This window comes from Taeniopygia guttata, chromosome 20, assembly GCF_048771995.1.
Source record: "Taeniopygia guttata chromosome 20, bTaeGut7.mat, whole genome shotgun sequence".
Classification (NCBI taxonomy): Eukaryota; Metazoa; Chordata; class Aves; order Passeriformes; family Estrildidae; genus Taeniopygia; species Taeniopygia guttata.
Window position 1 is genome coordinate 11391577 of NC_133045.1, and position 17747 is coordinate 11409323.

At 44.3% G+C, this 17747-nt stretch overlaps 1 protein-coding gene across 4 annotated transcripts in view; it reads right to left on the reverse strand.

Annotated features, from left to right (window-relative positions):
- The window catches only part of CDH4 (cadherin 4), a 415526-nt gene extending 398172 nt beyond the window's left edge, over nucleotides 1-17354 (reverse strand). For 2 of the 4 annotated variants that reach the window (XR_005982316.2, XM_030289048.4), the window contains exons 1-2: nucleotides 17156-17354; nucleotides 15018-15129 (exon numbers count right to left, since the gene is read on the reverse strand). Coding sequence is in view for 2 of the 4 variants with exons in the window: in XM_030289048.4 (XP_030144908.2) it covers nucleotides 15018-15129; nucleotides 17156-17224 (181 nt within the window). In the remaining 2 variants the exon portion in view is untranslated. Of the gene's footprint in view, nucleotides 1-15017; nucleotides 15130-17155 lie in introns of those variants that run through there. The other 2 variants (XM_072917016.1, XM_072917017.1) reach the window with 2 other exon arrangements.
- Between the last annotated feature and the right edge of the window lie 393 nt (nucleotides 17355-17747).

Genomic DNA, 17747 nt, shown 5'->3' on the forward strand with positions numbered 1-17747 from the left:
TATTTTGTTATATCACTGAAACTGTTCTCATTACTTTATTCTGAACAAGTTTCATAATTGCAAAATTCTCAGGCAGTAAAACTTTAAGTGATCTCCATACTCTGCTTTCCTCCTAAATAATGAGCCAACCACCACAGACACACACAGGAGGAAGAAGCCTGTCTATTTTGCTAGAAGACTGAGCTCATGAAAATCCAACTGCATCAATCCTTCTTTTATTATTCTTTCAAACTCCCCAAATCAAATAACTTTCTTGAGCTTGGCTAGAGCCTTCTGAATAGAAATTCCACTGGGGAAAGAGGTTTTAGATTAACAGCACAATACATTCAGAAATCAATAGATAAACCCTCTGTGCAGCAGCTCTACCAAAGTCCATGAGACTGAACTAGGGCTCAGAAAATAGAAAAAAAACACTCAGAAACAAATTTCCTGATCTTCCCATTTTTGTTTTTGCACTGAAACCAGCAACATGGATTTAACCTCTGTATCACACCCAGAGAGCTATTGCCTGATGTTCTGAATCAACAATGCTTTTTATTTGCAAAAATATATTCATCTTTGTATTAAAACCAGAGGGTTTGTTTGGTGGTGCTTTTCTTTTAATTTTTTTAGATTACAGAGATAAAGCTGAAAGGCAATAATGCATCTCCAAGATAACCACATGTGGGGTGCCCATCCTGATACAATGCAAGCCCCTCAAAGCTATGAAATAATGTGACTAGAAGTCAGGTGAGGGAGAACGGACAGAGCGAAGCTTCCAAACTTATGGTGAAAATTCTTTCAGCCTGGTCTCATCTTCTGTCCAACACCTAGTTTGGGCAAGATCAGCTTCGATTGTTCTCTGTGCTGGAAGCAGGATGACTTTTACTTGATCTGTTTGACCTTTTCTCTCCTCATTAACAGTTGTTTTCTCCCTTTGCCAGAGTCCTTTCTGCAATCATGAGGATTGGAGGGGAAAGGGTAAATCAGAGCAAGAGCAGGACTTGGCCAAAGACAACTGGACCAGTTTCACAGCGAGCTGCAGTCGTGGAGCCCAACTGCAGAGCTGGCTCAGCTCTGGAAATACACAAAGCCAGCAGCTGCCAGAGAACAGAAAACCTGCTTCTGCCTCTGCCCATGGCCTGCTAAGAGCAGTCACAGGCACCCCAGCTCTGCAGGATGTGAACAGGGCACAGCTCACCACAAAGGGCATCTCCCCATTCTCCCCCTTGGTTCAACTCCAAACCTACTCAGATTAGATAAAAAATGTCCCTGTACTGAGACACAAGGGGAAGTGGATTTCCCCAAATTTTGGTAAATTGGAACAGCTCTGATGGCACAAGCCCCTTGCCTCACTGGTGCTCCTGTTGTGTTATACTCATTAAATCCCGCATTTGTTATTTATTATCCTGCATTTCTGTACGGCAAATCTAAAGAAACGTTGCCATGACGAACACACACACAATGGAGTTTTCACACTAACCTGACCCCCATGATGTCCCTTCCCTCCATTAGCAGAGCCCCACTTTAGTGTATCTCAACAAGACAATCAAAATATTTCCAGTCCTGCTGCCGTGAGCCTCACAAAGGAGCCAAGCGCCAAATCCAAAAATCCTCTGCAGCAAAGCAGAAGTGCTTTACACACAGCCAGACCTCTCAGATGCCACGGGCTAGGATACCATGTTATAAGGCTGTAAAACTATGGCCTGTGGCTCCAGTCCAGCCTGCAGAGTAATTTAATCTAACTCACAAAGAAATCAGGAAAATGGCCTCTGCTGTGCTGAATCAGCAGTGCTGGAAGCCGTGCCACCCTCTATCAGCTCGTAAGAGAGAGCTTTGTCCACGGTGCCAACTCTGTCTAGAGCAGCTATTGCGCAGAAGAAAGGACCAGCAGGAATATTATGTGCCAGATTTTCAGGAGATGTAAGTCAGAATACTTCCAATGACTTAAGGAGCTGCACCGATTTACATCATTTCAGGATTATCAGGATTTACATCCATTGGAAGTTTCACTTCTCTTTTTTTTTGTCTTTTAATTAAAAGAATGGTGTGGACTTGGCAGCAGTATGAGCCTTCAAGAGACTAAGATTTGGGAAGGATCCTGAAAAAGTTTTAGGCTCAGGGAATGGCAATGGGCTATTTTTAGATTAAAAAGATACAGTGGCCAAATTGAAATTCACAGGATGTATATAAATTCTGAACTATTCATGAGCAATATACATAAGCATATATTTTTACTTGTTATACTGGGGCTCCCTAAATATAACAATGGCAAAAGAACAGCAATAAATGAAAACTTTGTTCATTCAGTCTGGTTATATATCACAAAAAACTATCAGCACAGATGTTATCTCTATTTATGAGTCACAACCAGCGCCAAAACAAATGCCATGTATTACTTAATTTTTTCTCCTAACTGCAAGTGCCAAAAAAATGACTGCCACTGGGATTAGGAAAAAACACACAAGTGGAAAAAAACCAGGAGGTACTGCTCCTGAGGAAGCCAGCCAACCAGGCAAAGTTTGGTTTTCTCTGATTTCCAAATAAACTCAGAACAAGCACTACATTTCTTGTGACCTCAGAGCAGTTTCTGTTGCTCATCTGCTCACCTCTCAAAGACAGATCCATCATCAACTTTAGAAAAACTTGCCTAAAACCACCCTCAAAACACGCACACATCTCACTTGTTACATACAGGTGACCATGATGGGGAGGGAACGGAAGGAAAGTGGGAATCTGGTGTCTGAGATCCTGAAATAGGAAACAGATTGATGATTTGAGAGCAGAAGTGAGCAGGACCCATAGGTGTGGCCATGGGCAGAACTACACACAGCTGCTCTTGAAGCTCCTTCCGTGGCACAGTGACCCACTCCCAGCCCAGCTGAGCCTTCAGAAACACTTAAAAATAGGCTCAGAAATAAACAGGCCACTGTTACCACTGCAGTTCAGCTGATGTGTTACACAAGAACTTAAAAATAAGCTGTTCCAAAAGCCACCTCAGGAAACAAAAACTTAAGGCAAAAGGCCTCTGTATTGAAGGAATGCAGCCTCATTCCGTCACGTCTTTTTCACTACTCACCTCTGAACAGGTCAGCTTTAAATCTCCTTCTTCCAACGAGTCCAATTTAAATGTGTTCTTCAAAGGCTTCTGCAATTTTAAGAGTATTAAATTTTATACCTCCTAAGCTATTTATTAGCTGAGGAAGAACTTAATTGACATTCACCAGATATTAACTTTCTTTGAGCATGTGTTACAGATTTTGATATATAACCTTGGGGTTTTGTTTTTTTACTTTTTGCTGTTGGATTTGTTGGTTTGTTTGGTTTCTTTGTTTTCCCTTTTCAGGGCATCTCTCTAAGAAAAGGTTTCTCAGTGTGTGGATTCCCCACAAATTTCTCCAGGAAGTGCAGACAGATACACTGCAATAAAAGACTGCTCACAAGGGACCCCAATGCAGATAAAAGGTCAAAAAAACACTCAGACTGTTAATAAACTGTTGCAGAAATATTGTCTTTGCTTTAAATCTCCATAATTTGCACCACTTCAGACCCAACATGAACCCTGGCCCAGCAGTTCTGTGGAGTCCCCAGGGCTCCAGGCACCCACAACTCTTCTTCCCGCCCACCCTTATTTCAATTTTCTATATTTTTTTCCCAAACAGCTCCACTCCACAGATGCCAGACTCTCCCTTTTACAGGTGCACTGCCAAAGGACACAAGTGCTGCATTTACAGAACTTTGCTTCATCATCACAGCTTCCAAGCAATGAAACTTGCTCTATTACTGCACAGGTAAAATTGGCTGTGCCACCACTGCTTGGTTCTGCTGCTCTTTCACAGGATACAGCCAATGTTACGTCTCAAGTCACAGCAGAAAGGGAAAACAAACCTTTGTTTTATTGAAAATACAGGGAGATTCACTTTGGTGAAATGCCTGATCTGCAGTGATCTCTGCCAAAACACCAGGGTTCATTCAGCACTCAGGAATCCCCACGGTGCCATGCCCTGGGTGGGATTAAAGCTCAGCAAAGTCTGGGTTGGTGTTAGCAAACTGCCCCTGCCCACACAGCCCTTCTGGGAGGGCATCAGGGCATTGCTGGCCTTGGAAAAACCCTCCAAGATCATCCACTACTCACTGTGCTTTTAAATCCCCCCAGGGATGGAGACTCCACCACTCCCCGAGGCAGCTGTGCCAGTCTTTAACAACCTCTTTGGTGAAGATTTTATCCTGCCCAACCTAAATCTCCTCACTTTCTTCTTGTCAGGAGGTCTCAAACCCAGCTGGTACAACTGGAGTAGTTTGCTTGCTAGCAGATACAGCAACCAGCCTTTTAACTTTGAATTTCTCTTATATCTGAGACTCCAGGCAAACAAAAAAAAGAAGAAAAATCTTTCAGTAAACTTTGCACAGAGATAATCAATCTCCTATTCAGTTATTTGAACAGGCATCTAGAGTTTAGCGTTCCAGAGATCACTGAACTTCCCCTGATGAGGGTCTCTTCTTGCAGTTTGAAAAGAGGATGGGGAAATCTTTGGGTGCAATCCAAACATTTTTTTACAGCTGCAGTCCTTGAATATTTCATCACTCCAAATCTTGCCTTGACCTGTAGTTTCTCCTTCATCCTATCAACTATACATATATTTTTCTTCATCCTCAACCTGTCCCTTCTGTCCACAGGCAAAGGAAAAATACAAACAACATGAAAAGTCCTATTTTTTTTTTATAATGCCATTTACCCACATTGCTTTGGCCTCTACAGAGGGCCAAAAGGAAGCACTGAATCAATTGAAAAATGTTCAGAAGCCCATAAAAAGGTAAATAAGTGAAAGTTTATTTTCCAAAATAATTAAGGCACAAAAATATTTAAGGTTTATGGAGATGAGCAAAACAGTTGCCTTTCATGTGTAATTGTGTAAACCTGTTTTGAAGGGAGCAAAGCAACCAGCCAGCAACATCAGGCTCCTAAAAGACAAGCAGCAGGGCACACAGAGTCTGAAACAATGACCTTTTCTGCCTCTCCAGGAAAGGATTTTTGACTGGGAGCAAAATACTGAAAATTCTCTAGCCCAGCTCTTTTCCCCCTCTAAACTGAGATGCTCCAGAAGATTTCAGCAGAGAGAGTCTCTTCCTCCAGCACAAGGAGCAGCATCTGCCTTTCTTCAGCTACCAAAACACACAGAAGTGATGGGCAAAATTAAAGAGAGCCACTAAACAGAAAAATATTTCAGTGTAGGCTAGGCCTCCTAAAAAGCTCTGTGAATAATACAGATCTATACAAACAGGCAGTGCAACATCCTGGTTTGTGCAGGGTGAACACCTTGCTTTCCTCACTTTCCAAGATGAGCTGGGAAATGGGAACACAGCAAAGTGGAAATCCCCAGGCCTCAGTGGAAGCAGGTTATACCAGAGTTCATACTCACATCCAGGTACAACCCTGCTTTCATCTAATCCTGTTCTTTCAGCTCACCTTGGGAGCAGTAACAGCTCTGTCAATAAAAATGGCTTTTAAGCAGCAGACCTCCAACATCCTGAGGAAAGCCAACCTGGACATTTTGTGCTGTAGCCTGGACATACCTCTGCTTCAGCTGTTCAGCTGGGGCATTTAAACAACCCAGTGGCAGAGAATTCCAGCAGTCCTTCCCCTCCAACAGCAACAGCATTTCACTCAAATTGCATGAACCTAGCCTAGGCTTTTAACCTTGATGGTGAAAAGGTCCCAATGTTTGTAATTCTCATAAAAGTCAGGAAAAGTACTGACAACACATTTAGAATTGTGTTTCCCAATAGACAACATCAAGACATGAAAGGCTCTGTTCACCAAGCCACCATTCCAATTTCAGTTACTGAAATAACTTTACCCAGAGCATGTTTTAATGGTGCATGGTCAGAGCAGAAGGCTCTGTGACATGGGCTCTGCCACAGCCTGTTTTGAACTGGGTTTGTTCAGTCCTTTATTAACAGAACAGATAAAGGAACACAGCATATGCTTGTTACATCTGCAAACCATACACAAGCAGGATGCAACTGCAATGCTATTGGATGTCGAGAACAGAATTCAAAACAATCCAAACCAGTTAAGGCTGATGATAAAACAAAACCAAGATGTAATTCAACAGAAAAGGAGCAAGGCAACACGATTCAGCAGGATTAATCAACTACACATATAGAAAATGACTGGGTAGGTAGCAGTTCATCAGAAAACAATGTGGGAGGTTATATTGGATCACAAGCTGAACATGAGTCAACAGTATCATACTGCTAAGAAAAAAAGCAATCATCACATTAGATAAATCAAGTGGAGTGTTGCCTGAAAAACAGGCAAAAGAATATTCCCTGTCTGTTCAGCACTGTGAGACTTGGCTGGCAGCATCACATCAACCTGGAGTATCGTGTTAGTAACATAGACAAGGGCTCAGAGGAGGGAGCCAAACACGACACACAAAAGGCAACAAATGAGAAGTTCAGCCTACAGAACCTGAAAAAAAAAAATTCAATTGTGTTGGGGGGATAAAAAAAAAATCAACTGTTCTGTGTGTCCATGACAAATACAAACAGGTTTAAATTGCATCAAGAGAGCTCCACTTAAACTCAGAGGAAGGAAAGGAAAGTAATATATTAGCTTTGGTCCCCAGCAATGGATCTTCCAGCCCACATCAGGGACAAACTTGTTACACAGGAACTGCTCATGCCCTGGGGAAGGAATGTGAACAAGAAATCCTCCTGAGCTCCTCCAGCCCCAGTTCTGAGCCCAGGAAACACCAACACACAGCTCCAGGTGACACCACAAACAGCTCTCGGTGGCATTTATATACAGTTATCTGTTCACCCCCACTGACTACATCAGGAACAAACAGGTTATTAAATTTCATATTTTAAACTAGTCCCGACTTGCACTTCACCTGTAGCAATTTCTTTATTTTCCACCATTTTCCCAAGCTTGCATGTTTTTCTTTCATATTATTATTCACTAATAATTCCAATATGCTTTTCTTGCTACATGGTGAAGTCACAGACATTTATTTCACTGACCTGCCTTTTATGATTCTCTAGACATAAACTGACAGAGAGAATTGATGCATAGCTCTGTATACAACAATTCTTGTAATCTTGAGTATTTATCTTTGGATAATTGCTACATTCATGATTATTTTAAAGACAATTTCATTTAATAAGGATTGGAATTACTATGAGACAAACTCATTGTAACAAAATTTGTGACTAACCTCTGAACTGCAGGGAAATTGTGATTTATAATAGGCATAGTAATAGCCTTTAATGACTGCAGTGCTTCTGGGTATCAATGAAAACAGACTGGCTCATTTCAAAGCAGAAAGGGCATCTATTTTACTTTTTCCTCCTTCATGGGTGGCCCATACATATCTTCAGGGTCCTTGGAGGAGCTTCCAACACCCCCACACAGTGGCTGTCATTACCAGGCTGGTGTTAATGGGCTGCAGCTGATGTGACCCCTGCAAGCAGCACAGCCCTGAGTTACTGCCACTGGCTCTCTGCTACACAACAGTGACACCAGAGAAGTGAGGGATTGGAAAAAAAAAACATTAAAAAATTATAATTTTGTATTGGAAGGGAGCAGGAGAGGGGAATGTGGATGCTGCAGCCTGGGGTCACGAGGCACGGGGCGGCTGAGTGCTCCCAGTGACAGTGCAGCCCATATGCCAGAGCATTTGCCACTTCACGCTCCTTCTGTGCAACTGCAATCCAAAATTAATAAATAAATTAGAGATAATGAACATAAACAAGAGAAATCACAAGCCTGTGGCAAAAAGAGCTCTTCTTCAGCCCAAGCATTTTTCATGCTGCGGAAAACTTGCTGAGGAAACAAACACCCTCCTGGAAGAAGAAAAGTAGCTAGTAGTAAGTCAAATATTTTGGGTTAAACAGTAACTCCACATGTTCTCTTTCATTCTATGAAAAATAAAGAGGAAACTGAGTGCTTTTCCAGTGTGAATGTTACATTTCCTTATGCCAGGAGACAAACTATGCCTTGGTTAAGTCTGGACATTAATGGAAGCAAACAGCTGAATGCTGGTCCCTGGTGTTTCAATTATTCCCTCTTTAGAGGTTGTGCTTCCAAGAAACTAAAGAAACACAACTTCCCAGTAAAGATACTGTTTTGCAGGCTGTTGCAATGTTTTTATTTAAAGCTGTGTGATTTATATTTGAAGAAAAGTTCAGTTCATCCCTCTGTCTTGCAGTTTATTCACCTGCAGGGTCAGAGCCCACTGGAGGCTGCAGAGCTGCTTGCCCAAGCCCCTGCTCAGCACAGGGACAGCCAAAGCAGGCTCCAGGACCATGTCCAGGTGGGTTCCCAGTATCTCCAAAAACAGAGACCTCATGGCATCTCTGAGAAACCTCCTCCAGTGTCTGACAACCCTCAGGCTGAAAGTTTCTTCCCACATTTAAGTGCAGTGTCCTGCATTTCAGCGTTAGCACCCATTTTGTTCTGCCCTGCCTCTGTGCACCTCATCTCAGCACATTCTCACAAGGAGTTTATACACAATTATAAAGTCTTCTCCAGGCTAAACAATCCCAGTGCTCTCATTTCAGAAATGTTAAAAAATATTAAAGCAAAATATCTAAACAGATATAAGAAAACCCTGCCATGACAGGGCTGGCCAAGGGCACTTCTGGGTTTTACCTGGAAAAACACCCCTAGGGGTCATGTAGACACCAAAAGGAAAATGCAATGTGAAGCCAGGTCCTCTTTGGCTAGGGCACAAAAGGTTTACGTACACAAAAAGGGATGCAGATCAATTCCACTGAGCCTGCAGAGATTCCTCCTGCAGTGCTGCACATCAGGATCCTGGGGAAACCTGTCTGGAATCACAGCCCCGGGTTCATCCCAACCCCCCTGCCAAAGCTCTCAAAGCTGGCAAGGACTGGTCTTTGCTTTTCAAACACCACTGTGTGGTCTCAGCTCCTACTGCTTCCATTTGCCTGAAAATAAAAAATTCCACTTGATACAGTGATGGCCTTAATTCTGAATATACCAGTAACCTCAAATCAAACAAACCCCCATCTTTCCCCATGTTACTCAAATTCATTCTATGAGAAACATTAAGCAGCAGATTTCCAATGAAATCCTATCCTCTGTAGTTTTAATCTCTTCTTGCCCTTCAAATAAGACTTTTAAGTATTATCTATATTGCTAAAATATTCTACGAGCTGTGCACATGGCCCATGCTGCTGTGGAACCAAGTACTTCCCCAGCTTGAGTTTGCAATGAAATAAATTCCATCTAAAAATACATGAGACTCATTTCCAGGGTAGAAATTAAGGCAGAAGGAGGCCTGCACATAAATATCAATGAAATTAGGCAATGAGAACTGGCATTAGGTCAATGAAAATTAGGCAAGAAAATATTTCACTGCTAGAATAAATAAGTTTCAATTGCCACATGCAAAAACCGTAATTTCCAGAATGCTTTCAGCATCTGCTCTGTGAGATCAGAGCTCATGAGCTCTGTCAGTGACAGTCAATTTCTGTACAAAGAACTGGCTTTAAAATTAATATTTTCCAACCTTAAAAGCCCTAAAATGATCAGCTTAGTGTTCAAAACAACAGGTATTTCACAATAAATAACTAATTGATACTGTTCCAGACACAGCTTATTTCCTAAAAGCCTCAGCATAAATAAAGAAATGAATAAATTATTCAACAGAAATTGTTGTTTCATCTTCTTCCTTAATACCTATCTAGAATGCCTAATTTGAAGCAGCACAATTCTCTAATAGACAAATCCCTGAAAAAACAGAAAAGCTTCAAGTCTGTTGTTGGAGAAGCAGATTTATTCAGATAAAAATCAGTTAACTCCCCAGCATGCAGAAAAATGTAATTTTGCTTGGGTTTGAGGAATTTGGTTCAAAGCTCTGAACTAGAAAGCAATATATACAGTTATTAAACAGTGTAAGGGGATTAACTCTACAGAGTGTTATTGACTACTCCAGTCTCATTAACTGCAATTTTATTTAGATAAAAATGTCATCTTAAACATCATTTTTGTGTCAGAAGTTAGATCTGAAGAACAACATTAAAAATACATAGGCATCAGCAGTTCCCTGATCTGCAACAGCTCTTTCTGGGGTCTCCCCTGGAACTCATGATGGAAATTATGGTTTTGATTTGCAACGTGCCCATCACGAGAAACTGCTTTTAAAAGAAGTTGTCCTGTGGAATGTGAGAACTGCTCACTGAGAGGCAGCTTCACTGGAGCTTGTACAAGCTGAGCACAGAGAGCTGATGCCTGCCTGTCTTTCCTCCAAGAAATGAGTGAAGAAAGGTGAGGGTGAATTCTGGGCTCCCAGTGGCCGCTCTCCTACTTTCAGATGTTATTAGGGAACTGTGAAGCTAATTACGTGTACAATAACTGCAGTAACTGCTTTTCATGCAGAATCACAGAGCAGAAAATAATGAAAACACGAATGGAAAAGCCTCTCTGCTTTTCCAGCTCTGAGCAGCGTGGAGAAAGCACTGGCTATTCCAGGAGGCTGATGCAAGCACCGAGCAACCCTAAGAGGTGCTCGACAACCTCACCCAACAGCAGACCAAATCCAGCATTCCTCAGGCTCTTCCCTTCCCAAAAGCACCCTTAGGACACACCAGAGGGCACCTGGCAGACACAGGCACTCCTCAGAGCCACAACTTGACCTGCCTGTGGGAACCCAGCTCCTGCCAAAACTGACAGCAGATGGGTCCTGGGTATTTTCTGGGCTCTAAACCCAGGAAAAGTGGGAAGCCTACACCACCTACAGTATTCTCCACTATCCCAGGGACATTGTGGATGTTGGGGTTTTTTGGTCTACGCAGTCACTGTTTTCTAAACAGCATTCACACCCTTCCTAAGTTTTAATATTGGATGTGGTGAGGGCTGAAAAGGATGGAGGTTTTGAAATCTCAGTGGAGAGAACAAAAATGCTTTGACCATGAATAACATCCTATCTCTCAAAAACTTACAAAAGATTATCTCCATAGTGAATTCCCCTAAAAAAAAAAAAAAAAAAAAAAGGTATTCCAATAAAGCTTTTATGTATCTGTTTTTAACCAAAAATCATGCTAGTAAAAAATCCTAGAATAGAAGCAATTACATTTTTATGCATTTGCATGAGCTTGGCTACCTTTGCTCAGAGCAGAACATGCTGGCAGAGTTTATTCATCTCCCCATATGAAAATAAAGCGTGCTGCCACACACTTGTCCCCAAACGTGGCTGCCCACACAAGAGACGTGCCCCTGCTCCATCAGCACAGGCACTGCTCAGGGTGGGCAAAGAAACATGAATTACTGCACACAAAGGGATGCACAGAAAACACAAAAAAGTGGCTCTGCCTCTCATCTGCTGGGGTTGTCTGCTGTGAGTTGTTTTGTTTAGGTGTGTTTGAGAGGTGCTGGAGCTGTAGTGGGGTCACACTGCAGAAATAAAGCATCTGACACCCTGATGTCATACCACCCACTCCCAGACACCACAGCTTCACAGCCTGCCAATGAAACCTGAACTTCTCTTTTTTTAAAAAGTCATTTTTTATTAATTATAATCTTAAAAAACACTACCAAAAAATCAAAAATTGCATAAAGCCAATAGGAAGAGTATCATATTGCACACCACTTTCAGCATCCTACTTCTCCTTTCCCTCCTTCCCCAGGAGGCCACTGGTCTTCATCACTCCCAAACACTGAGGTCACATCAGGAATCAGATCCCCTGGGACACTGCTGAGCTGCTTCAGTGCAGCCCCACATGTCCCTGCTCCCCACCCCTCAGGACCAATCTTCTCACCACGTTAAGTTACCATGAATAATTAACAAAGAGGGAAAGATCCCCTTGCCACAATCGTCCTCTGCCATACTGCAGACATGGAGATCTTTCCCTTAGGCTAAAGAAGAAAATACTTAACGAAGCTATCTTAAACATTACCATGCATCAGTGATCAAGACTAAGTTTATTATCCTGCAAACAAAAACAAAGACAAAAATTATAACAGATAACACCCCAGTAGCTTTCATTAAGAGATGCAGTGATGGCATTTCTGAGGAAGGCACTGGCTCCACAAATCACCTCAGCTACCACCCCATCATCAGGCCAGTGTTGGCAGTGATGTGCAGCCTGTGGTATTTGTGGCACTACTGGGGAAAACTATTTTAAGTCTAATTAACATGAAATTTTTAGAATACAGATGCTTTTCATTTATACATAAAACAAAATGCCGTGACATTTCTCCCATCCATTTATCATAAACAAGTTAATTACTGTGTAACAAATAGCTCCTGCTAGAATCTGTATGTTTGGAGCATGTTAGAGAGCTGACTCAGGCAAATAGGATGAACCACAAAGTAGTAGCTAATAGCTTACGGCATACTTACAATAAAACAATGACTGTAAAAGCTCTTGTTGTCAAATTAAGGCTAAGCTATTTCCATTGGAATAAACCAATTATAAGCAGTGATTATCTGTTTAACTTGATTCAAACCTAGAACACTATAAACACTTTCGTTTTGATGCATTCATAACAGTGCATACATTTGAGAGCTGGATAGTGCAAAGCTTAAAAGGGAAATGCTATGTTTGTTTATTGCCACACAGCTCATCCTGAACCACAAACACCCAAATCTCTCCACAGTGTGGAAGAATTTCACCATCAAGCTGGGGGCTGCATGCTCCCTGATTTCTGATGGACAAACCTTCAGGGATGAACTGTCCCAGGACCGGTCACCTTTCCTTCCTATGGACAAGGTGAGCATTATCCATAAAAATCTCATGTTCACTCCGTGAAATCCCCCAAGAGCCATCCAAGCTACAGACACGCTTTTTCCAACCCCCAGATTCCAGGAAAGCACTGACAGGTGAATTTCTGCCTACTTTTCTCTTTTTTTTTTTTTTTAATTCAGGCAAACAGTCCCATTTGGCCTGCAGATGAATTACTGAATGCTGATGAATAAGATGGTGGTAGCTGCTGGCAGCAGAGCTTTGCGTGGTAAGATGGTGTGAAATAGTACATATGTCAATCTATCAAACACGATAATGTAAGCAATCTGAACCCATTTTTGGTCTGAACTATTGTACAATACTTCACCCAGATGGAAGAAAGAGATAAACATTTTATGCTTCAGACACATCAAGTGCTACGAAGTAAAATTAAACCTAAACTGGAAAACTACCAATTTTACATGCTAGAGTATATATAAAGAACAACACAAGCATGAAGAAGAATTTTCTTGCCCATTATTGTATAAAATAATTAGATATATTTGCTTCCTATGATAAACAACAGCATGTATTTGACTGTAGATTAAAAGGTGCAAAGATGATGGTTTACTTATTAGCAGACACAGCACTTGCACTTTTTTTCTTCATTCTTTTGTTGAGAAAATGCTTTTAAATCATGGAACCTGTAACAATGTTATCAGGACATGAATCTTACAAGTGGGGCATGCACACATAATGTCCCTGGGGTGAGTCTAGCCCTAAATCAGAGGCAGGGTTGCCATGACTAATGTAAAACTACAACTGGTCCCTAAAGGATAAAATCAAATAGATATATATTTTCATTCAAATCAACTTGACAGCCTGTGTAAATATAATTTCATATTTAGAAGTTATCAGAAATGAAATGACAGCCACTGTGCTGCTTTGAAAGTCACAGCCATCTAACGCCTCTGAGCAGACTCTTCTGCTCCATCCCTGTTGTCCATCTCCATAAAACCAGCATAATTTATCAAGCACTAAACTGCCAAAAACCACTCTTCTGAGCAAATATATTTATGACATGGCTTTCTACAGTACTCAGAGAACATTTTTTATCAAATAATTTGCAAAGCTAAAAGAGCATGAAATCTACCCAGCTTCCAGACTGACCTGTCTTAAAGCCGCCTTCACGTTTGGGAAAAATTGCTACAAAGTGTGGAAACTATTGGTATTTGGTCTCTTTAGGGCTGCACAATCTTGAGCTTGTCCATCTCAATTCCCTCTTTGGTTACCCTTCAAACTAAAAATAAACTCCCCAAGGTCTACTAATTAATGCCAGGCCAGTCAAGAGAATTCCTGAACAGCAACACTAAGACAACTGGGCACAGGAACAAAAGTGATTGCCAGCTCATGCAGAGCAAAAATGTCCAGTCCTGCATTCTGCTGAAGCCAGAGAGAACACTGACAACTCTCCCTCTCTTCTGAGGAAAATCAAAGTAACAGAGCAGGTGTTTGGTCTGGAGGAAGACAGAAATCCCAGCTTTCTGGCACAGAGACATGCATGTGAGCAAAATGTACTCAGGAAAACACTGCAAAATACAGTTATAAAGCACAGAGTAGAGTACCAAGTCGTGACATGCTCCCCAACTTCCTGGGCTGCTGGGGTGGGGGGTAGTGGGATTCTGATCTTCAAAAATTCTCTTGGAATCAAGTATTTTTCTATGTCATGCAAATATAAAGTTTAATTATTTTTAACTTGAAAAAGAGAGAGCAACACAGAGGATAATCTACTGTTATTTGGATTATGAAGACATCTTAGAGTTTACAAGCACAAAAGTGGTTATAATCCCGCAATTACTATAAAGCTAATTGGTAGTTTCTTTTTGCCTGTGTTTTCATGTTGTCAGTGGGGCAGTAATGAAAATGAATGCCACATTTGTGAACAGAATGTCTGTAGGCTTGTTTACCACATTTCCAACAACAACGTCTGCTTTATCATCCATTTCAAAGCAGAGATAATTTAGGGATCTTTGAATTTCATACATAAAAATACTTTCTAAAATACAAGATGCAGAGTTCCTTCAGACAGGGTGGGAGTGGGAGACTCAAGAGTGAAGTGATGACCTCGCATGGTGTAACAAACAATCCACCTGAAGCAGATAGCACACAGACTTGGAATGATTCATCTGTATTCAAAACCGTGCTCAGGTAAACCACTTAGTGTTTCATCCTCCTACAAATATAATTCTGCAGACAATTTCACCATCAAACCCAGCATCTTTAAGCCTCCTTTCACCTCCTGAAAATACAGTTATTGCATTTAAGCTTTTTATTCCACTTACCTTTGAGTAACTTCTGCCCTTCCATGATATTCTGGGAGATGAAAGCTGTGTAGTCTTGTTCTGAGAAGCCAGGCTTGCATGTGGGTCTAACTGTAAGATCCCCATTGTGTGCCTGCAAAAACAAAACAAGGAAAATGCACACCATGACTTTTGTCATTTGGGAAAATGTTCTGCACCCAGTGATGAAGCGTTTAGGCATGAGCAAACCTGAACAGTAAAGCAGTGTGCAAGTAGAAGTTGCTTGTGTTAGAGTGCCTATCTGTTGGAGTGGATCCATACTGTAGCTGCAAAAAATAAAATGGGCCAGCAATAGTTGCCTGACTACAAGAGAGCATTGTTTGTAGGAAGGCTGGAATACTGGGCACTGTCAGAAGAGGGGAGGAAACAAAGAGCAGCAATTCATCAAGGCGCTGTGCTAGCACTGGAGACATGCAAAGGCCCGATGCTGTAACATCCAAACCACCGAGGTTTGCTACAGAGAAACTGGGCAGACCCCAGCATGGAAGGGGGAGAAGCACAGGAGCCTGAGACCAGGTGAGGACACCCTTCCTTCCCCTTCACCCGCTCAGCAGCATCCCAGGCTCTGCCTGCTGCTGCCTCTGGGACCCTCCAGGCTCTGCTCTTTCCCCCGGCAATGGGAAGGAATGGAGGGATTCCCAATTAAAAACGCGACCATGCACAGGATTGTGCTCAACGTGCCAGCACCCAGAGGGAAGCAGCCAACAAAACACTCAGCTGCAACTTTGGACTGAGCAGAGGATCCGGCCCCTGCCAGAGGGACGGGGCAGCGCAGTCACAGCAGCCCAGACGCCCTGGGATTCCCCGGCAGGGAAGGTCCCAGACCCCAGCTCCAAAGGAACTCGCTGACAGCACACAAGCCCGTGATTTATGCGCGGAGAGTGCCAGGTGATTTACGCACTAACAAGTGCTGGTGGCAGGGGATTTCTAACGCGCCCGGGCTGTCGGCAGAGCCAGCCAGAGCATCGCTTAGCGATGCTGCCGGCACCTCCGCCGCCTCCAGAGCCGGCTGCAGCCGGGGGAGCGGCAGCGGCGCTTCCCCGCAAAGTGCAACTCCGGTCGTGCACCTGCATCCCCGGGGAGCATCGCAGCACCCCCGAACACTCCCGCACACAGCGCTGCATCGCAGACACAGCAGGGAAGCGCAGAGAAGGGTCCTTTCGGATGAGCTTAGTAAGCAGAACACAAGCCAATGCACTCGGCTTAAAATCACCCTCGGGAGACGGATGCCAGCTACTGCATGGGAAGCGCAAGGAAGCGGCGGCTCTGTTGGACTCTGACCGCGGCTGGCAAGATGTTGCCATTAGGAAACATTTCAAAGGGTCTCACCAGGGATAGCGGGCTTCGAATCTGAAATCACCCCGTTATTAGAGCGGTGCTCGCAAGACGAGAGCGCATCGGGGCTATTCCTGAGCGCCCACCAGCCTCCACAAGGCTCGGGACATCCTCACGGATTCTACTTGGCACCGGGGGATCGAGGCAGAAAAATAAGCGGCTCTTGTTCCCGCAGCCAGCCTAGCCCGAAACCCAGCAGCCGCCCGGGCGCTCGGTAACACTGCAGCCACGCGTTCAGGCGCTTGTTGATGTTCTACAGAAACCCTTCAATTTCACGCGGCGTGGGAAAATAACGCTTAAAAAACCCCAAACTTTCAGAGCATCACCCCCCAGCACGATCCGGGCCCGCTCGGTTTGGTTTATGGGCTTGTGAAAATAAAAGTTAGGGGCTGCAGGGGCGCGGGCGGAGCGGGGCTCGGTGGGGAGCGCGGCGCGGCCGCGGGGGCTCCGCGGGGCTCGGAGCGGCTCCGCGCCGGGACGCGCCGCTGCCCCCGAAGTTTCTGCGGCGAGGCGCAGCGCGGGCGGCACTTGTGCGGTACCGCGGCGGCACCTGAGCGCCGGCTCAAAAAACAAATATAAACCACACAATTAAAAACTGCACAGCGGCCATCCGCTTTTCAAAAAAAAATTAAATTAAATTAGATTAAATTTTAAAAAAGGAGGTGCGAAACGGCGGCAACTCCGCGCACCCACCACCACCACCCTCACTCCCCCAAGCCCGAAGTTGCCGCGGCGGGCGCGGAGGAGCCGCGGCGGGGGATGGCTCCGCGCCCGTTCCCACTTACCGCCGCCGAGCCCCAGCCGGGCAGGAGGAGCAGCAGCAGCAGCAGGCGTCGCCTCGGGCCGGCGCTCATGTCCGCGGCGGCGGAGCGGAGCGGAGCGGAGCGGAGGAGCTGAGGGAGCGGAGGAGCGGAGGGAGCGGAGCCGGCCGGTCCCGCGGCCGCCCCGGGCTGCAGGTGAAGCGCCCGCCGCGCGCCGCCGCCGCGCCCCGCCCCGCGCGCGCGGGCACGCGCCGCTTAAAGCGACAGGCACCGCCCGCCGCGGGGGGAGCGCGGGTGAAGGTGGTGGTGATGATGATGGTGATGATGATGGTAGTGATGGTGATGATGGTGATGGTGGTGGGGGAAAGGGGTTCGGCGGCGCTGTCGCTGTCTGTCCGGAGAAGAAACTTAACGCGCCCGAATTGTGGCGCGCTCCCGGGATGGAAGGGCGAAGCAATCAGGCAGCGCGCTCAGGGGTGATGGAGGGAGGTGGTGGGTTCCTATCCAAGGTTGTGGTTTGATCCCCGCCGTTCGCTGAAGGGTTGGGTTTGAAGATATTCTGTGCTCCCTTCCAGCTCAGATCTGGTGATTCCTGGATCATCGTGTCCAACCATCA